Source organism: Haliotis cracherodii, unplaced genomic scaffold, assembly GCF_022045235.1.
Source record: "Haliotis cracherodii isolate W230 unplaced genomic scaffold, xgHalCrac1.p SCAF_6, whole genome shotgun sequence".
Taxonomy (NCBI): Eukaryota; Metazoa; Mollusca; class Gastropoda; order Lepetellida; family Haliotidae; genus Haliotis; species Haliotis cracherodii.
Genome location: NW_027266319.1, coordinates 47898705 through 47923025, shown reverse-complemented (window position 1 = coordinate 47923025; position 24321 = coordinate 47898705). Strand labels below are relative to the sequence as shown.

The following is a 24321-nucleotide window of genomic DNA, read 5'->3' as shown; positions in this document are numbered from 1 at the left end:
ATCGTATGTATCGCGATACATGCTTTCCAAATTGATGCATCGTATCGTGGGCTGTGCATCGGGATACAATACTGTATCGCCGTATCGTTACACCACTAATTATCACCCTTGGGGATCTATCTAGGATACCAAACAATGTGCTATTGGCAGAAAAATTGGAAAGAAAGAGGTACTTTTGTTCAAAATTTGGGAAAATAAGGACATTAATAAAATCCCAAATTTTGAACAAAAGTACCTTTTTCTTTTTAACAAATTTTTTTTTTTAAATTTTAAAATACCTCTAAATTAACGAAAATAAGGACGTTAATAAAGAGGTATTTTAACATTTTAAAATTGTTTAATTCCAATTTGGGAATTGTTACTGGCATCTGCTTCAAATATTGGGCCGAATATGGACCTCTGAGCAGGTCTAGATAAATCCTTGACTCTGGAGCATTAATTATTGTTAGACTTTTTAATTTGAAAAACAAGTTAATATGTCAGACTATCTTAAAATTAGGTGAAATGGGGGTGCAGGAAAACATCAAGACCCACTTACACAATTCACCTGAAACTTTGTCAACCTTAGCATCTTTTTGTTTACATGTTTGGATTTTTCGGTCAACAAGGATAATATGAAAATGCATTGAAACTTTTTTTTTAAAAAACAAGGGCATCAAGAACTCACAGTCCATTCAATATGGAGTTCACCCTTCCTATCACCAATAGTCCGGAGATTTTCTGGATGTGTGAAAGGTCGAGCTGGATTGGTTCTGCAAATCTTGACAGTGGGGAAACTTGGGTCACTTTCCCCAATCTTGTTGTAGGCCAGGACTCGGAACGTGTAGTTAGAGTAGGGGGACAGCGTGATATTAGCACTGGTCTTCTGGGACTCCACTTTCATGGCATAGATCCACTGGTCTGGATTAAATGTGGTGTTGTACTGCACAATGAAGTACTGAACAGGGGCGTTGTTGTAGCTGCCCGGTGTCCAGCGGATGGTGGCATTTCCCTGCTCGCAAGATTCTATCCGGGTATTCACTGGGGCATCAGGTCGGTCTGGAATAATTCAGGAGAATGTAGTTAGAGGCAACTAAGGTTAGGAATGATGCCTTGTAAATCACTGGCCGTTATTTGACTCATTGCAGTGATGGACCAAGAACTCTGAAATAGGAATTCCTCCTAAGTCATTAACATTCTTAGTACCTTTCATTTACTGTGGGAGTAAACTGTCATATTGTCCCATGTTGTAATTTTGCACTGAGTTGCACCCATGAGCCATACTTCTCTCCTTTGTGAGTTCAAGATGTTTATGGAAAATTTGTTGTCCAATCTTTTCATGGCTCTCCCCAAATTTGTGTGTAGTTCTTAAATGGTTTCTTTATTGTTACGAACCTAATGTCTGTCCTAGTCCTCCTTACCTTTGACTGTAAGCATGGCTGAAGCAGTTGATTGGTCCAGACCGTTGGTAGCTATACAGGTGTAGGTGCCAGAGTCACGGACGATGGTGCCGCTGATGGTGAGTGAGTTGTCCTGGTTGTTGGTGGTCATTCTCTGGTCATTGGCTGTGATGTCCTTGTTGTCCTTCATCCACTTGATCTTCAGGTTCTGAACCTCCTCTGGGTCAGTCGTCCCCGAACATGTGAACTTGGCATCCAGCTGAGCATTCACTTCCAGGTCAAGAGGGCGTTGCTCAATCTGAGTTTTACGCCTCACCATCAAAATACCACTAGCATTCTGACTGCCATATATGTTTTCAGCAGCACAGAGGAAATTCCCAGCATCAGCCAACACCACCATCTGAAAACCAACGAAATGGTCAAGGTGAAATACAAAAACCTTATTGTTGACAACACTCTCAAATTTGCACCTCTTGCACACAATAAACACATCAGATCTTCAACAGATGTTCTCATCACCATCAACTATCCATCACAGTTGTGCAAGTAGTGGTGGTATCTTAGCACCCTGACCTCTTGTACATGCGCAAGAAGAGTAAACGCCACTTCTTTCCAACTTTAAACATCCTAGGTGACAGAATATTTGGGAGGTGGGGGGAGTACTCCTGATGTAATAGAGATAGTATTCCTTGAATTATTAACAATGATAATTTTCGCTTGATAATTCTTGCAAATACCTTACCTGTATTATATCATAGCCAGAACACAGAGAGGGAACTGGTGGGCTCTGGCATCTAGCAATCCCTGGATAGTTTTTAAACAGTCGGCTGCATTCAGAGAGAGACAGAACCCAAATACCGTAATCTGTTCTTCCCAAATCAGCTCTTAGGGCGCTTCCTAATTGTTCTAAAACAAATTTCCCTAGCTGTTCTGATTAATATAGGTGCACACACACTGAAAACACCTCAATAGGCCCCAAATCAGAATCATGCCAAGGACATTTGCAAATACTTGATAAAAATCCATTGTAACGGAGGTGACCTCTCCCCCATTATCGCCTCCATCTCTGCACTAATCTCCTTTGTACTTGAGCAATTCTCTAGAGAAACAGAGTTGAGGCCTCAGTCTGGGAGGAAGCGTCAGACAGTAATAATTTCACAGGGGGGTCCTCCGGTTTCTACAACTAGGCCAGTTTCTTTTGACTGCCTCCTTTCTCGTCAACATGCATAGCCCCACATCCCACTGTCATACACCACACCACACGTGCACGTGCAGGTGGGGAGGCCGTCAACATGCATCGTGCAGGTCTCCCACTGTCATACACCACACCACACGTGCACGTGCAGGTGGGGAGGCCGTCAACATGCATCGTGCAGGTCTCCCACTGTCATACACCACACCACACGTGCACGTGCAGGTGGGGAGGCCGTCAACATGCATCATGCAGGTCTCCCACTATCATACACCACACCACACGTGCACGTGCAGGTGGGGAGGCCGTCAACATGCATCGTGCAGGTCTCCCACTATCATACACCACACCACACGGGCACATCTTGGATCCAGCCAATTCCATAACCACTTGTGTAGTCTTATTTTCTTCAGCCAGATAACATCTGGGATACTAATTACATGTAGTAGTAACTACTAAATGACTTTATCGTGCGTATCCAAACCACTGGCTGATTACGCCTGTAACCTAATCACCCCTTGTAACTGAATCACCCCCGGGTCAGCACCCTGCACCGTGCCCGGGGCAATAGATCCCGCGCAAGCGTCATCCCTCCCTTGTTACATCCTATAGTCCATCATTCGCGCACCGTCTCTCTTCAAGTACACACGTGTTTTGCTGTATCTAATCGCTTTCGCTTTGTACATTTTCTTTGTATACAATCGCGACCGTCTTGCCGATAACGCTTCGAAAATCATCTATTTCAGTACTCGTTGTATTGCATTTATTTCGCTCTACTCCCTAACTTCACCCTCAGTACATTTTACACTTGTGGATTACCAACTCACCACCTCGACCTTCCGTGATGCCTCCCAAGAGAAGAGCAGCCATCAACCACAGCTTGTGAGAGGAGCCAAGCAGGCTAAGACAACCAGTAGACAAACCCTAGGAGTACACATTGTACTCTGGTAGATCTACCCAGGTAAACGAGCAACTGGAAAAAATACTCCAGTTGCTGGAACATTCCGCACCCGGCCCGGTTAGCGCAAACCAACAGGTAAGGCTTGGTTAGTTCTCCCGCAATATCACCCTACATAGGGAGAATCCCCGATGCTCACAACAAGGCTGATGGTGACGGGGCACCCCCCTAGACAACCTCCAAGTATCCCCAATAGGCCTGGTGCTGAAGAAGCAGCCAGGCTATGGTCAGCATCTGGGTAAGCATGCGGAGGAATTCTGTCTAAATCACTATTTATCCTATCCCAGGGGTAAATCTATAAACGACTTTATAGACACAGAGGCCTGCTCTGTTGTGTATGCCAGATTTGATGAAGCTACTCATATGGTTCAACAACTGGGAAAGGGAGCATTACTAGCAAAATTTGACATTCAGTCGGCCTTTAGAATTATACCAGTCCACCCATCCGATTTTGAGCTAGTAGGCATCAGATTCGAAGGTGAGTTCTATTTGGATAATTGCTTACCATTTGGCTGCTCCATATCTCGCGCCATATTTGAAACGTTTAGTACCTTCTTGCAATGGTGCATGCAATCCCATCTACCAACATGTCAGATCATGGATGACTTCCTAACAGGGGGCACAGCAGGCACCAGTCACTGCTCAGACAACCACAACAGATGCATGAATACACTGGAACAGCTTGGGGTTCCTATTGCCCACAACAAGACGGTGGGCCCCACGACCAAACTGACATTCTTAGGGCTGGAAATTAATACCAATGCAATGCAGATCAGAACCCCTGGCAGACTACTTTATTGATCTTATAACGTGTGACAACATAATGTGTGCAGCCCTCAACCTCAGAATGGAAATTATTTTTCACTCAGTTGATGATAGGTGGCAAGATACAACCACTTGCACAACTGTGATGGATAGCTGACAGTGAAGAAGACTTCTGTTGAAAATCCGAAGATGTTATAGTGCAGGATTTATGGTAATGATGTAATAGAGGTAGGGTTTCACTGTAACATATCTATGGCAAGTGTTTTTTATTCAAACAACGTAATTACCTCTATGTGTAAGTCGCCGTTGAGTAAAGTCCGATACCGCCCTCCCGTGATCTGCCGTCCCTCTTTGAACCAGGTGATCTGGGGGTCGGGCTTGCCGGTGGTACGACATGTCAGGTTGGCAGACTGACTCTCTGCAACCACCATCTGGTCAGCTGGGGGCACCATGATAGTTGGGGCTTCGGCTGGCAAACAAATCAACATGCCTCGTGATGATTATCACAATAATCTATATACCCATCACGTTACTCAAGACAAACTCAAAGTGCCAAAGTGAGACAAAATGGTCAGAGCCATTTTAATATAAAAAATGCATCCAATTCAATAAGGCAAAACTAACATGAGATCCCCTTCCTCCTTATTGATCCTGTTCATATCAAGTCACCTTTACAGTGCTTATAGTCTGGAAGTTAATTTAAGGTACCGACGTTTACTACAATATCTGAAAAACTATTGGACCTACTCCAGTCAAAGTTGGTATGAGATTATTAGACAGTCATACATAACTGGATATTACAGTTAAAGACAATCGGTGCATGAATGAAAAATCTGTCTATTTAGCTATCACCATATTTCATCAACAACCAGACCAGTTCATCACGGTGGAACGAGCATTCATTGTAACAGCCATCTGCGTAATGCTATGTGTCACAGGGCCATATAACACAGTTGAACCAATCAACTCAACTCGAAAGGTTGCACGGGAATCAGCGGCAAAAATGACTATTACCAACTGGTTCTTCAGAACAAACTCCCGCCCTCTTATTTGATTGACAACATGTTGAGAGAACACGGTCACGAAGTGCTTAGACTTCCTCCTTACCATTGTGACTTGAATCCCACCAAACTAATCGGGGTTATTTTTAAAAATATGGTCGCACGGCAAAATAAGACCGTAAAGCTTGCCGACGTCAAGCAGATTGTCTTGAAAGGAATTGGAGAAATTACAGATGTACATTGGGCAAACTATGTCCAACATGTTATCAAAGTTGAGGAAGAGTATTGGAAACAAGACTGTATCCGACCAGATACTGTCCAGCCTATTGTTGTTTATTTAGGTGACAGCACAGACTCCAAAACTGACGACGAGGGCATTTCGTGGGACAAAGAATCGTGCAATACATATACCCCTGTTTCACTACGACATGGAATAGCCCGAATTACCACGGATATGAATTCTTACATATTTGTACATATTCTTAAATATATCTTATTTGATTCCCAAACATTCTTGTGGTTCGTGGGATTCGTGAGAAAAAAATTGTTTATCAAAGATTTTTTAGGAATCGTCTACGAATTTCAGGTTCATGCTTTGTAGTACATGTCGTAATCGGATCTTGTAAACTTTGTGCAATTCTTGGCTCAGAATTTGATTCTCTTTCACCCGAAACAGCCCCGAAAGTCTCAAATCATCTACGAAAATATTAAAATATAAAAAAAATATCAATGATTTGTCTATGATATATTCCACCTAATAACATGATGCATGAAATATAATAATGTGGCAAGGAATGATACAGTCAAGTCAATAACACTGACCTGAAAAAAAATGCTAAAATAATTGGATAAATATTATTAAATAACTGCTTGAGTTGCCCAACGCTAACACCGTATTCGTGCGTGCGTGCGTGATTCCCGTGCAACCTTTCGAGTTGAGTTGATTGGTTCAACTGTGTCATAAGGCCCTGTGACGCACGGGTAGCATTACGCAGATGGCTGTTATAATGAATGCTCATTCCACCCGTGACGAACAGGTCTGGTTGTTGATAAAATATAGTGATCATGGTGATAGCTAAATAGACAGATTTTTTATTCATGCACCGATTGTCTTTAAATGTAATATCCAGTTATGTATGACTGCTTAATAATCTCATACCAACTTTGACTGGAGTAGGTCCAATAGTTTTTCAGATATTGTAGTAAATGTCGGTACCTTAAATTAACTTCCAGACTATACAAGAGAATTCGGTATTTGCAAGTGTTAATATGATTAAATATCAAATATGACTAAATATGAACTTCAAAATATAACATTATACAAACCTGAAGAATGTCGAATATGTTAATGATGGTAAAGAAATGAAATGAAAATGAAATAGTAAAAGAAGATTCAATAAACATTTTGTTTGTAGTGATTTGCTGCATATTTTAGAAATCAGCAAGTAATTGATGGCAATTCTTCTTTGGCATGACTCATTGCATTTAACTTCTTAACTTCTTTCCTTGTGACAGACCTCTATTAATAGCGATATTGATAGTGATATTAATAAAAACAATAAAAGACACAACAAAAACATAGTGACATTATCCTGGAATAACCCTGCGTGTACACTGACCTACTTCCAGCATCACTGCAGGTACCACATGACTTCGTGCAACACGCTCGCCGTGGCCAGCCAATTCAATTAGCTTCTCCCCAGAGGAGAATTATTCTAAATCACTTATAAGTCACGGCTGATTTTTTAAAATAGTTTTCGTATAATTCTTCTCTGGGGTAGCTCATTGCATAATCCCCTGACTCCCATAGAGTCTTCTCGGACGGAGGTGGGCATGCACATTCTAGAGGACCAGTGACTTTGATGAGCCATATGGTGTCCTTGTGATAATAAATCGAACCATGAACCAGGTAGGATCATATAGTTCTACACTACTGTACTTTTCGAAACATTCCGTTAGGTAACAACCAATATTGTTATCAAAAACAATACAAAAGATGGAATTCACCTTGCAACTCATGTTGTTTGTGCCAGTCCACTAGAAGCGAAGGGGTGGAACATACATGGAACAGCCTCCCGTCAACCAGCTAGTCCACATGTAGTAGTTATTGCGAGTGTTGGAGTGTTGGAGTGTTTTCATTCCACGGATCAGGACAAACAACATAACTTCAGTAGAATGGGTATATGAATCAAAGAACAAACTCTCTCAGGACTTCCTCGGTGAAGGAGTCAAACCGACCACTCTCATCTTAGAGTGACAAGCTCTGAGCACCTGATATCAAAATGTACTCTGCTGGCGCCAAATTACTGTTGAGCAGATCTCCTTGATTGACAGTGCTGGCGAATGCTGCAGATCTCAACACCCCTCTAACAAAATGGCCCTTTAATCGTACTGGAGGGACCATGCCTTATGCCATGTATGGACACACAGCATACAAATAGGCAACATTGCATTTTACATAACCCAACTGTAACCCTAAAGATTTGAGGGTTTGGCGTACATTGAGTGATGTGGGTAACCTTGCCATTTATATGTGACGAGGGAGGCAAAGGTGTATCCGATAATCTGATTGACACTCTGTCCTCAACATGAGCAGGCTCTGGTCCAGGGAGAATGCAGGAATTGTAAAATCACAGACAGATCTTATTTGTCAATCCTGTCCATTCCCACTAAAAAACTAAAAAAATGTACAATAGGTTGTTGGCCAGTTGTTATACCATCGATGGGGTTTTGAAACTTGGAAATATCTGTGAAGTATCCCCAAATGGTGGTGGGTGCTAACCTGTCATCCAAACAGGGCTGGAGAAACTCCAAAAACTCGGCTAAATCTGCAGACAATCACCACACCAGCAGTCATGATGGGACCACCTGTCCTCGTACTGAATCTTTGTGGAATTCCTCCTCAAAGCCAAACTTGTGCTTTCAACTGCCGGTGAAAAGCTTTGATGTTGTAATCGAGAATGGAAGGTGGCCATACCACCTATGTAATCCGTGGATTCGAGTAAGCGTATGTGCCTTCCTAGACAGGAGAAATATCAGTATCCGATGAGCTGGCTGGGTGAGAAACTGGTTGAGTACCTGGGGAAGTGAGGGTCTCTGGGGGCAAGCGCCCATAAGGTCAACCTGAAATGCATCAGAAATGGATCATACAGTATATATCTGCAGAGAACATAACACTCAACTCAGTGCGTCCACTCCAATACTGTGCACCCCTGGGATGTAATCGGGAAGGAGAGTGATGCTGTGCCAGCCTCAAACCAAGAGAAAAGACCATGCCCCATGGAGAAATATCCAATGGCTCTTTGGTGCTTTTCTTCTGAATGTATGCTGCTGCAGTTTGCTTGCCCATCTGAAACTGAACCACCTGCCCCGGACTAAGTCTAGAAAGCACAGGTGAGGAGATGGCTCTCGATTGTCGACACAAGAATGCTGATGTTTAGTGTCCTAAATAAACTCCCAGCCAGCCTGAAAGGGAAGAATCTGTCTGAACTGCACAGTGGCAAGATAATGTAATTCTTCAAATTAATGCATCTCCAAATTAATACGACTGCTGACCCCTAGCCAAAAATGTGACTCAATATCAATGCAACTCCCCCCACCCTATCCCCAGTGGAATAATACATATCCTTACCTTAATCCAATCAAACAGCAAATAGCTTTGCTTATTAGTGCTGAGTAGAGCACTTCCGTAAAAGAATTTACAGTGTTTTCCTAAAAACACACAGTTTAAATGTATATTCTGTTGACTGGCATTAAGGAAGTTCAAAGGCATTAAATTAACTGAACCAGCAACAGTTCACTGATTGGTATGCGGAGAAGATGTCAACAAACTTGAAGGCAGACAAGACAAAGGTTGTATATCTGAGGAGTGTGATGAACCCAATCGCGTTAATTTCAAGATTTACAGTATACCGAAACTGCCAGAGGAATTCCCCCAGCGAAATTCTCAGCCAAAGTTCATCAAATGGAATAGCTGTTGGCACTACCTGAACCAGATGTTGATACTGTTAAATGGGATGCATGAGCAGACGCACCTGGAAGACCACCTCCACCTAAGCTGCCATGTATCCAAAGAGGCATAAAATATCCTGGGCTGTGTGGTACTGGCTTGAGAAAACTGTGAGTACAAAATCCTTCAGAGCCATGAATCTCTGGGTCGACAGATAGACAATCCCCCTCCCGGGTCATAAACATTGACCCCCAAGAAAACAAGATCCTGTGACGGATGTAAGTCTGATTTCTTGAGGTTGATGATCCCATGTCTCAAGTCCTGGGCCAGAGCCCAGATAAGCCTGTTGTTCAGGTAAGGGTGACACGGCACCCCCTTCGACGCACTTCTTGGGCTGGGACCATCAACAATTTCATAACAACCCTGGGGGCTGTGGATATGCCAAACGAGAGAAATTTCAGAGATTTCATTTGCCTGCATGACCTGCATCAGGGAAGATGTTATATACTAAACCTCTTTATATTAGTAGAGGCTGGATGAGAGGGTCATCAAATAAAATCTCAATAGGTAGACCTGTTAGCTTTTGCTGTAATGAAGGGGATACGAGAGATCTCATAACGATCCCCTCCTTGAGATGTTCCAGAGAGAACAGGACATCTGTATATCTTCTCTTTTTTACTTTTGGCATGAAGCATATACATCATTTGCCTGGTAAATGCCCCTTTAGAAGTAACCAAGCACACACAACAGAAACGTACATATTTAAAATAGCCCGCAAAAGTTGCCACATGGCGAAGCACGCTAAATCTGGGACAACTGATGTAGGTACATGTAAAGCAACCACCATATCAACAACGGACACCATTGTCATGTATTTCTCTCTTACCATACTTACAAGACTTGAAGTGTCAGAAGACACGAATTGCAACAAAATTACATCAGTTATATGACAGCCTGTAAATAATCAAGTCTGTGCCAGACAATCCAGTGATTGATGTTATGAGCAAAGATCCACGCAATTAAGGTACAATGACACACCATCAGCCAACACACCGAGCCTGACCACCCAATTCAACCACGTCACTTCATATTACCATATAGGTTGCTGTGAGCCACTTCTAACCCGGAATCTAAACAGGAGGTTTGAAACCTAGCAGGTACTTACACAGTACGTTGAGGTAGAAATCTCCCCAGATGTAGCCATGCTTGTTGGTGACGTTACACTGGATCACCATGGCATCTTCCTTGGTGACATTCACCATCATAACCTCATCAAACGCGATTTTCTTGAACCGATTATCCGTGATGGCATCTGGAACAGGGCATCATTTTGACATTGTTTCACAATAGAGTCAATAACCAAAACTGTTTGTTTGTTTGTTTTTAAATGCTGCACTAAGCAGTATTCCAGCGATATGGCAGCAGTCTGTAAATAATCGAGTCTGGACCCGACAAGCCAGTAATTGACATCATGAGCATCGATCCACAAAATTGGGATATGATTACATGCATCAACCAAGTCAGCAAGCCTGACCACCCGATCCTGTTAGTCGTCTTTTACGACAAGCATAGTTGCTTTTACTGGTTGCTGAAGACATTTGCAACCCCAATAAACACAAAAAAGCTATGTTAACACGTCTTAACAAGGATTTGAGGACATTTATCCATTTCCCTCCATAAACGACCTAAATGTATGTAAAGCAGAATAACAATTTATTCACAGGTAGGAAAGATGTAAGGGTTTCAGAGAAACCACCCATAAACAAATATTGTGACCTTCACTCACCTTCCAGGCGTACAGCGTTGATAAACCACTTCACAGCAGGCGCAGGCATTCCATTTGCCTTGCACTTGTAGTGAGCAGTCCCTCCAATACCCAACTCCACATCTTTTGGTTCGTCAATCCAGTAGGGACGTGCTGCCAAAATTGAAAATAAACATGAAAAAGTATCAACTTAAGATGGGGTTTCAATCAAAACTGGCAAGACCAATGCGAGGATGAAATGTTTAGTTTGAACAAGTTTAGTAAAATCTTATTTTTTACATTTGTATACTTTTCCCGCATTACTCCTCTGAGTCTTGGAGCGGCAGGTAAAAAATCATAGCATGCGCACAGTGCACAATAAGAGTTCATCCTAACATTCAACACCCACAATCGTAGAGACAAATGGAATAGTGAAGGACTGCTCAGGCTGTCCTGGTAGCTGATTCTTAGCTATAAAATCCCAACACAGCCGGAGGTGAACAACTCCATGCGTAATATCGAGTGCATGTAACTCCCTAAACATTGCCGCAGTGGCTAGTAGCAAGAGAAAATTTGTCTACTTGGTGAGGTTAATATAGGATGTTGTGGAGTGGCTCAAAAGGAGGTCCATGGACAACCTCGAAGTACCACATCCAAATCCCAAGCTATGGGACTAAATTTGGCCTTTATCGCTTAGCGCTCTCTTAAGGCGAGACAAAGCATGCAATATCTGTCTGTGGCAGTTTTCTGTGTAGGTGAATGATTAGGCAGGGGTAATGGATTGCTCTTTGCAAGACTTCCAGGTGAGACCAAAATCAGAGCAAGGCTCTTTGTTGCTCTTATTGTTTGCATCACCCTGAGAAGGAACACTGGAGGCGGAAAAGTGTACACTTTTAGCCCTTCCCAGGGGATGCTGAAAGCGTCGACCACTCAAGCTAGGCTATCCGGTACCAGCGATATGAAGTTTTGGATCTGATGGTTCTGGCTGGTGATGAATAGGTCGATGACAAAGAAGAACAAAGGCTTCTGGGTGGAGCTTCCACTCTGTGGGAGCGACTTTGTCTGGCTGGGATAGAGCATCCGCCAGGATGTTGTGACAGCCTGGAATGTGATGAACCTGGAACTGGATCCCCAGTTGATCCACAAGGTTGAAGAAGTGGAATGTTTGCTGTAGGAGCGAGTGTGAGTAAGTCGTTCCTTGATTCCTGAGACACCAGACAACGGTTGTTTTGCCTGTCGAGATGGTGAACCGGGAGTACCGAAGGGTCTGCTTCCAATGGGAGAAAGCCAGTATAAGCGCTTCCAGTACGAGGTTGTTGATATGACACAGTTGTTGAATGGCGACCTGTCCCTCTAGGTGCGCGCCCAGTACCTGAAGGGAGGCGTCTACGAATATGTGTAACAAGGTCATAAGCCATGTCAAGGAGACGCCGTCTAAGACGTTTGATTCCACCTTCACCACCGGAGATGAGGTTTGCGGTTGTCCGGGAGGACAATGGATATCGATGGATCTTGGTGACTGATGTAAGAGAGCAGGAACATCTGAAATGGACGCAGTTGGAGCCTTCCCCAGTTGGTCAAGTCCTGCGCTGAGGTTAGGAGGCCCAGGAGAACTTGCCATTGGCCCAGTGTGCATGACTGGTGGAATGCCAGAGACAGCCTTAGAGACAGCTTCTGAAAGTCCTCATCAAGGGCCGAGATCAAATTCTTGATCATAGGATCCGGTGGAATAGATGTAGGATCCAACCAAATCGTTTCCTTCTTATCGACACCCAGACCAGGAGAGGGCGCGACAGTCTCGAGTCTGTTGGCCAGCCAATCAGCCACCTGGTCAAGGCCGAGGTGAGTCGTCATTTGAGGGAGCTTCCTCATAAGACGAGCTAAAAGCACCTTCCGAAGAGTCAGAGTTGTAACCTCTGGAACGTTGTTTAACCGAGGTGTTCACTATAGGCATGAGGATGGGCGCTTGTAAGGGTATCTGTAGAGGCGCTGTTTGTATAGGTGCTTGAGGAGATGCCTGTATAGACGCTCGAGGCGGCAGTTGTAGAGGCGTCTGTAGAGGCACTGGTGGGGCCGGAGAGGCTGAGACTGGCCGAAGCCGAAAGCACCAGGATCCGCTGCATGGACTGCTGTAAGTACTAAAAGTTCTTGAGCAGAGACACATCCATAAAGGGTAACTGGAACTGTTGCGGATTTGGTTGGTAGGCAGGGTAGCCGTAGCCCGAAGGCATCTGTATAGTGGGCTGCATAGCCGCCGTGAAGTAGGCCTGCTGGTAGGTAAGAGCCACACTGGGCATCATTGGGTTGCAGCCGTGCAGCTAGACGTAGTAGTAGTCGTCAGCATAGCCTGTGTAGAGACGACAACTGAGGTAGTGGGCTGCAGTAGATACTGGGGAGTCCCTATCCGAGGATACTGGGGAGACACCGCCGGGCTGGAGGGGTGGCAGGCTCAGAAGCATCACGACATTTTGCGCTTTAACTTGACCGCTTCCTAGAATCTCGTAGGTATTTGTTGAACGTTGTGGGGGATAGCGGGAGACAGTCTTTACACTTGGTTGAGTGTAATCACATTGCGTCCCGAGGCCAATTATGTATGCTATAATCGTTTTCTCCTAGCCAGTGGGTTTATGAAAAACATGTGAAACAACACAGGTCTTCCTTCTTTCAGTGAAAGCAGTAACGTGAAGACATCACAGGCCCTTGGTCACGTGGGAGCTGTGTCATAGGGTTGGCCTCTCAGCTAGTTGAAACAACTTCTTCAAGTAAGATCTTCACACAGCTCTTTCTCTCTGTCAAGAACAAGCAGTGACTGCATTAAGGAGTAATGCAGGATAAGTAAAAGATTTAATATATATCAGTACACAAATACAAGCATAATATATATATATAAACATATACTAGACCCATTGCAGAAGAAATTGTACAAGGAAGCAAAGCGCAAACCACAAATTAAAGCCAAAAGTAGACACAACGTGTCTGTCCGATGACAAGCAGGAATATGAAGATATGTGACATCACCACTTCTGTTGGTCATGTGGTAGCTGTGCTGGGTCGGGCTTTAGACTTCACACTTGTATGGAACAACTGTTTCTTTTCCTCAGCCTAGACCATAGCACAGCTCTGTTTCTGTCTTTAGGTCATAAGGAGTAATGCAGGACGAGTAAAAATATAATTTATAGAGGAACTTTTCGGGGTATAGCATTTAACATCTATCGCATTTAACATCTATCATGTCTATAGCTCAACATGATACAGGCAGGGAGATGGCTAATTAAATACAACACACACCACCTGTTGCAACGTGATCAAGTTAGCCAAGAAGGATCTTTCAGCTGTCAGCAAATGTCTAAAACAAATATTTTTTAAAGTCTGGGACACATGGTTTACTTACACTCCACTCTCACGGACATCGTTCTCTGAACTCTCTGAGGGGACAGATCATTGGTAGCCCAACACTCGTAGTCTCCTCCATCAGAAAACTCCAACCTTGAAAACACAAGTTCCTGCCCAAAGCTACTCTGCTTGGCGTAGTCGGGCAAAGGTTTGCCATCAGGGCGCACCCAGTGCACGTCTGGTGTGGGACTGAAATGGCAAAAATCAGTAACAATACTTCTCCAATACTACTGTGTGTAAACACTCAACTTGATCATGTTGTTAATATCAATTCAATCATACTGACACATTTGCTGAAAATGGTTTCCTAAAACACATTAGAAGCTTTTCAAAGCCCGTACCGAACCTAGAGAAGACATACACCAAGTTTTTTTCTACATGCATGAATGTATTTTGTACATGACACTCATTTCACTAGTCATTGTTGGCTCATGGGGGACTGTTGAAACATGGTTGAGGCCTGACTTACTTTCCAGCAAATATACACTTGATCCTGAATTCATCCCCACGTAATCCGAAATGGTCAGTCGGGGAAGCCCACATGTAGGTGACTGGTCTCTGAACTTCTGAAGCTGCAAACCAAACATTACAAAGATAAGAATGACTAAGCCCTCATACCATGTACACTGGACACAGGAAATCAAGGTTATATCATTCATGAAATCACCAGAGATGTGAAACTACTTACATCCCCGTGGTGTAATAAACTGGCGCGCTCCCTGCGTGTTTTTACGCACAATTCCATTCATGGCCATACAGGCATAGGCTTTTCCATCTTGACTGTCAATAGCCTTGACATTGGTGATACGCAGACGAGCTAAAACACAGGAAATATATCGAAATGTATTTTGGGGTAAAAATATTTTTTATACTTATTCTAACTCTTACTTATTGTTTATCTCTACTCATTTCCAAAAGGTAGTGGACACCCCCTGAACTGTGTACCTGGCGAACAGAGAACATGGACTTTCAGTGGTTGGTTATGGAACATTAAGCAGACATCAATAAGTCTATGTGAATACTGGGTGAGTTTTCTGGTAGTAAGGCCTATCTTCTGTTAGGCATAGTTAATTGTGCCACCACTAAGGGTCCAAACTGGTGAATTCCGGCCACAGCTTCTGTAGAAAAATCTCCGAGGTAATGGCTAATGAAAACCATATCCAATCTCCAGAAACAGCCTTTCATAATCGTAAGGATAGAACAGTTTCCATGAAGCACTAATGTAGATGCTATGATTCTCACTAAATGTGGGTTTGAGGCCGAAGGGGGGAGGGGGCTAGCCCCGCCGCTCTGTAGGCTCTGAGGATTACTACTCTCATCCAGAAGTAAATAGTGGTTCTGATTATTTCTGTGGTATTATTTGTAGATATTCCTTCTGAAACTTTGTCGAGTGGAACTTGATCTGTTTACGTAGAAGCATAAAGGTAAATGCATACTGGACATAGGGATAAATCCTCAGTGTTCTCGGATCCTAGGACAGATGAAAGTGGCGGAATATGAAACTATCTGTCTGCCTGACCAGGTACTTGATTCAGGCTGAAATGGGCCAATGCATTCTCTCCATTGTCAAATCCACTCTAAGACAAATTAATTGCATGACTATCTGACATTCTAGCTGCCTTGGCTAAGGCTGGGAGAAATAATGTCTTCTGAATTAGATGGTCAAAATCAGTATTGGAGAAAACACGCTTACAAGGTTTTGGTAGACAGAGCTTGCCCTGGGGAGAGGGAAAAACCAAGGGAGCGAAAAAACGCGTTTTTTTCCCGACCCCCAGGGCATGCTCTGTCTACCAAAAATGAGGGAAAGTGTTTTTCCATACTTATAAACCGTCTAAATTGATTAAATGTTATAGCGAGCATCTATAAATGAGGCGCTTCATTATAGCGCTTCCTTGATGACTTGCCAGGCGTTCAAGAGCACTTGGATGTGTCAACAACAAAACACAACTAAAATACTTACTTTTAAATGAAAGTGAAATCTTCGGTTTCTAAATGTTTGTGTTGCAGTATTCCACCTCTTTTAAACTTTTCAAAACGAAAATTTGCAATTTTAAAGGTGATTTTTGCTTTACAAGATTTTTGACTTTAAACAATCCAACTGTTACATAGAGGTAGTTGTGACGAAACGGCTAGCAGTTACTTCACGTGCAGATTGTGCAGCATTGATAAGCACTTGTTTAAAAGCATGTGTTTTGAAACCTTGTCGTCCTTTCACCAGAGACTGAAGTGGAAAGATGAGCGACAACTTTCATTTTGTTACCCAGTCTTCATTCACTGTACACATGACATTCAATTTTAATTGAATTAAAATTTTGAATTGCTACTTGTCGTCATTTTTTCAGTTACTTGGTTAAACCTAGGATTTGAGGTTTTACATTCAAAGTAAAACCTCCCGAACGAAAATAAAACCTCATAATAGGTTTTACTTTGAAAGTAAAACCTCTTAATAGGTTTTACTTTGAGAAAACCTCACAATAGGTTTTAATGCCTATAGAAAGAACTCTCTAGCTTAATAGAGATCCCAATGAATAGGTTTATAAGCTTGTTGTAAGAGTTCATGTGCTTCCCTGGTTAGGTGAATAAGCACCACATTCAGATCCAAGGCTGGAGCTCTGAAATTCTTATGTTTATCTTCAAGTCTGTACGATCATAGCAAGTCTAATATTTCTGGATCTTTGGTGAGCTTGATTCTGATATGCATAGTTAGCACGTAACTATTCGCTACAAGATAGGTACTTAATGTTGAACCTTTGAGATTCCTTGTACTTTGGAAGTGACAAAGGAATTTTGCTGCTTGTGGTAGGGCAGCTTTAGCAGCCATAAAACCTTTATAGATTGCAAACTGGTCAAAGCTCTTGCATTTCTCATGGTATAAATTCCTCATAGATCTGCAATCTGCCTTGGCTGCTCTGTCTGAATATCCCCTTCTAGTGAGGGTGAACATTATATGTTCCATGAGTGAGGTTCGTAAGTGTCTGGGTTTTGATGAACTTGCATGTGAGGATGAAGAAAGTTCAGCCACTTTGGGATTTCTACTGTTGGTGTACCTGTTAGTGCAACAAGCTTTGGGTGCCAAGTCCGTGCCAGCCAGTAAGGCGCGACCAAAAGCAGTGATAGGTTGTTAGTCTGTCTGATTTTCTGAATAATCATTGGTATTAGTGTCTGTGGCTGGAATGTGTAAGCATGTAGCGCTTCCCAAGATACTGACAGGGCATCGGTGGCCCAATATCACATTTCACAATGTCTAAAATACGCATTCCATTTGATATTATCATTTTTTATCAATATATTAAAAAATTATTCACTATTTCCCGTAAGTTATTGAAAATACAATTCTCGTACACACTTTGAAAACTGGTCCTCAATGAACATGTCAAACAGCAAAATAAAGACCTTTCAAGCAGACCTTTAAATATATTATACAAAGTAATAAAATCAACAAAAATATATCTAAAAGTTGCCAAACTGACATCTTAGTTGTTATTTCCATCTTTTCGTGCAATCGCGTGTTATGTAAGTCAAATGTCATCTCGGCTTTCGTTGCCTCGATTTCTCGATGTCTTAAATGCCAAAATATATGCATAAGAAATCTTTGTCACAGCTTGTAACCTAGCACTTTGCATCCATGAAGTTCCATATTTTTAATAGAGATCGCGATTTCATGCTTAAAATGTTCAGAATTGTAAATTTTCTAATAAATTGTATATCTATATACTTATCCTATCTCACACTATGCATTTCCTCTAATTCTTCGATCTTGGTGTGGAAACGTCCTAGAACAAAGTTTCAAGCTTCAAAAACACCACTCACCCAAACACATCCCACACATCACTGTGATCATGGTTCATGCACCACTAAAATCCTGTGGGACCTACCCTAGCGACCTGATCACCTGACATATCCAGCACCCTCATTCTCAATCTAGAGCATACAGGCTGGTGTAACTGTGATGCGGGGATGGGTGGGTGGGCATTGGCGTGTGAGATAGGATAAGTATATAAATATACAATTTATTAGAAAATTTACAATTTTTTTAACTTATCCTGTCTCACACTATGCATTTATCCCACGGTTAGATGGTGGGGCGCAGATACCCTAGCCTGTAAGGACTTCAACCGTGAGACGTTCACGAGGAAGCTGGAACTAATCAGGAAAATGCAAAGGATTTTACAAGGATTAGTGATAAACTCGTGTAAGGGTTGCTTCAAAAAACCCTCTTTGTGCTACCAAGAGATATACATCATGACATCGGGGAATCCTGTGTTCCATGGTTTCACACAGGACGTCGTTCCAAGAACGACCCGTAACCATGAACCAGGCGACACCTACTCGGTCACGACTTAAATCTCACCCCAGATAGGAGTTCCATTCTGTTGGCGGTAGTCTGGCTGGTCTGGACAAGGTGTCAGCTAATCCACTTGCCGCTCCCGGTATGTCTTGCCTTTATCTGTAAGTTGAGCTTGTCTACCAAAGGTGAAAAGTCAACTGCAGGAGGGTCTCAGATTTCATTGCGCCTTGAAGGTGCATGCCACAGTTGAAATGAGTGTCCCGATCATCAGACATTGGTTTCTTGTCTGTGGGGTCCAAAGAAATATGGCCCAGATTACAGACTCGTATTCCAGAAAATTGATGTGGCAGAGCTGTCTGCTTCTGACCATAGGCACGATGTTACTTCCAAGTTGAAGTGAGCTCCCCGACCTTGAAGTGAGGCATCCATGAACAGGTGGTTGTTGTATTCCGGCTTGTGTAAACAAGTTCCTGCGTACACAATCGATTCCACTCTCCTTCACAAGAGGTGTCTCCTCAATGAGTTCTGGTACTAGGATGTTAGTCTGGCTCATTAGACTTAATCCCAAGGAATGGAGATCCTGGAATGGCTGTAAGTCGGACTTCTGATTATTTATTAACCAACGTAGTTGAGTTAATAATATCCGGGTAAAAATTGTAGTCTTAGTAATTGTTTATATCGGGGCTTGAATCCCTTTGTCCAGGTAAAAATGTATTACGGTATCCTATGTGACGAACAGCAATTGGTTTAGTCACTCGTGTACATAGTCATGGATCTAAGCATTTCCAAAGGGTGGTGTACCGCCATTTACAAGAAGGGTGGTTCTCCTTCAAGTTGTGTTAGTCCCAGCTGTTGTCTGTTGACTGGTGATGGTTGGAATGGGGTAGCGGAGAGGTCGTCCGAAGTCTAATAGCTATTACCATACGTAGAACGTTGAACTTCCGAGTTGTTGATGTGGAGATGCAAACATACTTTCAAGCACACATAACACAAAAATTGTGTTCTAACATGTCTAAAGCAATGGTAAAGTCTTGACGGTTGTGCGTGTGATCTAGTATCTAGTAGAAAAACGAGGCTGAAGATGTAGTTTACCAGTTGGTTGATTCTACGAAACAGGGTAATCGGGACCAAGTGGAAGAGCGATTGTAGCAGAACCCGTGCCTTGAGTGGACGTGGAGAATATTAGGCTCATATACCGAAATAAAATGTCGATATTCACCAGCTCTAGTCCTGAATAAGTGAGGGATGACTTGTCCTGCCGGGTTGATCGGTGACGTGTAGAACTAGTCAAGAGACGATAGATTCCATCGTCTAAGCACCTGAAAAAGTGCTGTGCATTCCGGTATCGATGCAACGACAAAAGGCATTGTGAAGATTTGACAGACCGTACGTATAGTCTTTGACTACTACTGTAAATGCTTCGCATGGCTCGCATGAGATCAGCCTGTACCAAAGTCAGCATGGTAGTCTTGTTTACAAACAGCAATCTCGACGTGATGTGTAATTCACCCTTGCGCAGAAACAGGAAATACAGCAGTCTTTCCTATCACGTGGTCAAAAACTCCTTACACACAAGCAGTGTCCCGAGTATCGAAAAACACTGGTGTATAGGCAGGTGGTTCCTTGTAGAATATGGGACGAAACCAGTGTAGTACCTAGGTGAGCCTCGTATGACGCTTGAAACCATCTTTAGACATCGAACATCTGCTGTTTGTATCGATGAAAGACCGATGAACTCCCCCATCGAATCGTCTGTTAGAATGGTGTAGGTTGACCATGGATAAGGCGTGCTAACTAATATGGAATATCAGGCTGAATTCGAGGGCGTCGATGATAAAGGTCGGCTGCGATGATATCAGGCCTCAGGATGATGTTGTCTGTGTGACTATTCAAATCTGAATAGGTGGAGCGCGTTGTCTCGAGCATCATAACCTGTAATGGAATATCAGGCTGAAAGGAGGGCGTCGATGATAAAGATCAGCTGTGATGATATCAAGCCTCAGGATGATGTTGATTGTGTGACGATTCAAATCTGTCATAACCTTGTAATTGTGATTTCTTATAGGAGAGTATCGTAAGACGATTCATGACTGGCAGGCACGTGGACCGGATCCATGAAGATCCCAGTAGAGAAGAGACGTCAGTATCTCAAGCTCGCCATACGAGGTGACTATGGCTGTAAGAGATCAATGAGACCGGTTGGTCAAGGTCGCTGATATGGTTGGTAAAGGTCATCATATCCCAAGACGTAGACGGATGCTCGAGATGACAATCACTGGATTGTCTGATCTGGACAACGGAATGCAGCGAAGGCCTTGTCCAAGTTCTTATCTCTAAAGTAAAATGTATGAGAAAAAAATGATTAAAATACAAACCCAATATGGCCGCAACTAAAAAAATATATCTACATCATGTACATAAGACTATCAACATTTGATGTGTTTTGCATGGAGACAGTTTTGGAAGGATTTCATTAAGTAGATTCAGCAGAGTATGGATTTGAAGACATGTACCCAAAACACACTGAAAACCTTGAATCCAATATGGCTGCCAAACCATGTCACCAACGAACAAAGTCAAAGAACAAAAATGTCAAGCACCTAAAGCAACAGACACATACAAATTTGATAGTAATTAATACAGCGGTTGCGGAGTAATAGGGCAAAATATAGTTAATGTTAGTTAATCTGCCCTTGGTCACTGGGCCTATGGCCTTGGGATTTTTTTTGGATACTCTAGTACTAGTACTCAAGTAATCAACTGTCTACAAAATTGAATAAAATCGAGCCAGTGGTTATTTTGCTATCTCTGTTACAAAATTCAGCCAGTGATTATATTGCTATCTCTGTAACAAAATTCAGCATAATAATAATCATAAAGATCTTCATGATTACAATCATCTTCCCCAGGCAAGTGAGTTAACTGACTATAAACGTCCAGTTTCCACCCTTGCCAAACTAGGCTGGTATTATGGAGTTACATTTTGGCTGGACTAACGAGTTCATGCATAGTCCAATCCAAATCCATGCCGTAAGGTGTCATGCAGATTTTGGTCGACTGCAGGATTTGCAAAGCATGTACACCGCTTACTCGTTGTCAACAGATATTTTCTAAATCTGTTCATATTTTTAATCAAGGTGCTCACATGATTTGATGCGCTTCGTAATGTAAGACTCATTTTATCACAATATAGATCTTGATTATCGATCAGATCATCTTGACTGGGCGCAACCATTTTGTTTGAAGCAAATGCAAGTGATACAAGAGGTTGAATCTGATTGGTCAATAGGAGAGGCATAGAAAGGACATAACTCGTAATAGCCATTGGTGGCGCTACGATCGAGCCCAGGAATTCCAGCCTAGTTCGGCAAGTGTGGAAACTGGACTTTTTAAGTCAGTTAACTCTCTTGTCTCGGGAGGATGGATTACAATAGGGTCCTACAGCCTTTTCAGCTTGGAGCCCTAATAAGAAACTAGGAAACAAAGCAATGATAAGCCACTTGACAGAGCCGATGGTCAGCCAGGCCACAGCCACAGTCAGCAACCAAGGTACCTTTACTCTAGCAGTCAGAAGCCACTGAAATGGAAATTTTGGAATCTTTCCAATTTTGCGGTCACTTATCACAAGCATGGATTTTTTTGTTCCTACTCTATGTCCATTGATGTTTGAATGTCTGTCCACACAATACTCACACTCATGATCCATGGTGACTCTGGCATCGAAGTTGATGGGTGTAAAGCCGCCATACTGCTCCTTGATGACCCAGTACACCTCCGGAGGGGGAATACTCTCTGGGGCCACACAGTTCAAGGTCTGAGACTCCCCCAAATATGGTGAGAATGTCAGGTCGTCTTCCACATCAAACTCTTTCAGCTTTGCTTCACGCAGGTTAATGTTTATGGTTGCTGACTTGCCATAATCATTCTCAGCAAAACACTGGAAAATCCCCTCATCTTTGTCTTCTGGTCTGTTGATGACGATGGTTCCAACATTGGCAAGCTGGACCATTCGGTCATCATTACCACTTGGGTTGAAATCAATTCCATTCTTTTGCCATGTGTACCTGGTAAAAACAGATTAAATAATGGGATCCTCTTTTACATAACTACTGTAGTTATCAATGGTTACATCAGTTTGTCATGATTTAATGTTTGATAACAACAATGTTAATTAACTTAGATCATTAAAATCACTGAATAGAACAGGATTTGTTGTTGCTTCTGCATTGCAATATGGATGGTAACACATAATGTTTCAAATGTTGCATTTATATAATCATCTGAATAAAAATTGGAATTCTTCAGACTGTTCTACTCTCATGTGTGGTACTTCCCCAGCCTAGCGGAGTTACTGTGAGCTGCAGAGGACTTGATTTCAGTTGCTGATGGTTCATATCGAAGGAAGATTGAAAATGATTCAAGTCGTATGTTGACATGTTATACAATCGGGAAACATATGACTATTGATGCTGACAGTAGCAGGGATTGTAATAGTGGTGCTCTTGTAATGGCATTCCATCCAATGACCACTTGTACCTGAAGAGGCTAAGGAACGTAACTCTCCACAGCCTAGTGAGTCCACTTGGCCACCAGATCCTGACAAGGCTGGGGAGCATAACTCTCCACAGACAGCTGCACCTGATAAGGCTGAGGGAAAATAACTCTCCACAGTCTAGTGAGTCCACTTGGCCACCAGATCCTGACAAGGCCAAGGAAGGTAACTCTCCACAGACAGCGTAGTCAGGCCACTTGGCCACCAGATCCTGACAAGGCCAAGGAACGTAACTCTCCACAGACAGCGTAGTCAGGCCACTTGGCCACCAGATCCTGACGAGGCTGAGGAACGTAACTCTCCTCAGACAGCATAGTGAGGCCATTTGGCCAGCTGTACCTGACAAGGCCGAGGAACGCAACTCTCCACAGACAGCGTAGTGAGGCCACTTGGCCACCAAATCCTGACAACGCTGAGGAACATAACTCTCCACAGACAGCGTAGTGAGGCCACTTGGCCACCAGATCCTCACAAGGCTGAGGAACGTAACTCTCGATAATTTTTTAATTTGAAGTTATCACGATATAAGGCTTTTCCATTGGACGAGAGGTCAGTCACATGACCGCGAAATTGACATTCATAAGTGTATGAACGACACAATTTGACGTTCATACGTTTTTCACGAGACCGTGTTCTTGAATTGACGTAAACACTGACGGACTACTTCCACATTCCTGGGGAAACCCCTGGGAATTCCCTAGCACGAAAACATGCATAAGCGTTCTTTCTGATCATTTAGAACCTTTATTCTTGGTTTCAGCTTTTCAGTATACTTTGAGAAATGTCAGAGAGCGTGACTGCATGATTGTTCACAAATATCCTCGCTACGGCCCATCCTAATGAACAAACGAAGAAATGCACATCTAAACTATCGTAGTATCGCCTAAGCTGACATTGACCGTCTCCATCAATCTATGAATTTACCTTTGTGTCTGTTTGACGCATCTTTATTCACCTTCCAATGATCGGCCAGTTGATCAGTGATGACTAACACATGTAACCGCCAAAGGTTCATCAACAACTTCGGAAATCTCTCCAGTCACGTTTATCGTGTCGGCCATTTTGACGTCTTGTACTTGATGTAAATGGATTACGACGCG

General features: G+C 42.8%; 1 protein-coding gene across 4 annotated transcripts in view; it reads right to left on the bottom strand.

The window, feature by feature from the left end:
• Window positions 1–24321, bottom strand: part of LOC139444969 (neuroglian-like) — a 52333-nt gene that overhangs the window by 22212 nt on the left and 5800 nt on the right. For all 4 annotated transcript variants that reach the window (XM_071226004.1, XM_071226006.1, XM_071226005.1 and 1 more), the window contains exons 4-12: window positions 22363–22733; window positions 15070–15198; window positions 14851–14953; window positions 14380–14570; window positions 11031–11162; window positions 10410–10556; window positions 4582–4763; window positions 1401–1779; window positions 668–1038 (exon numbers count right to left, since the gene is read on the bottom strand). In XM_071226004.1, the coding sequence (XP_071082105.1) occupies window positions 668–1038; window positions 1401–1779; window positions 4582–4763; window positions 10410–10556; window positions 11031–11162; window positions 14380–14570; window positions 14851–14953; window positions 15070–15198; window positions 22363–22733 (2005 nt within the window). The remainder of the gene's footprint in view (window positions 1–667; window positions 1039–1400; window positions 1780–4581; window positions 4764–10409; window positions 10557–11030; window positions 11163–14379; window positions 14571–14850; window positions 14954–15069; window positions 15199–22362; window positions 22734–24321) is intronic.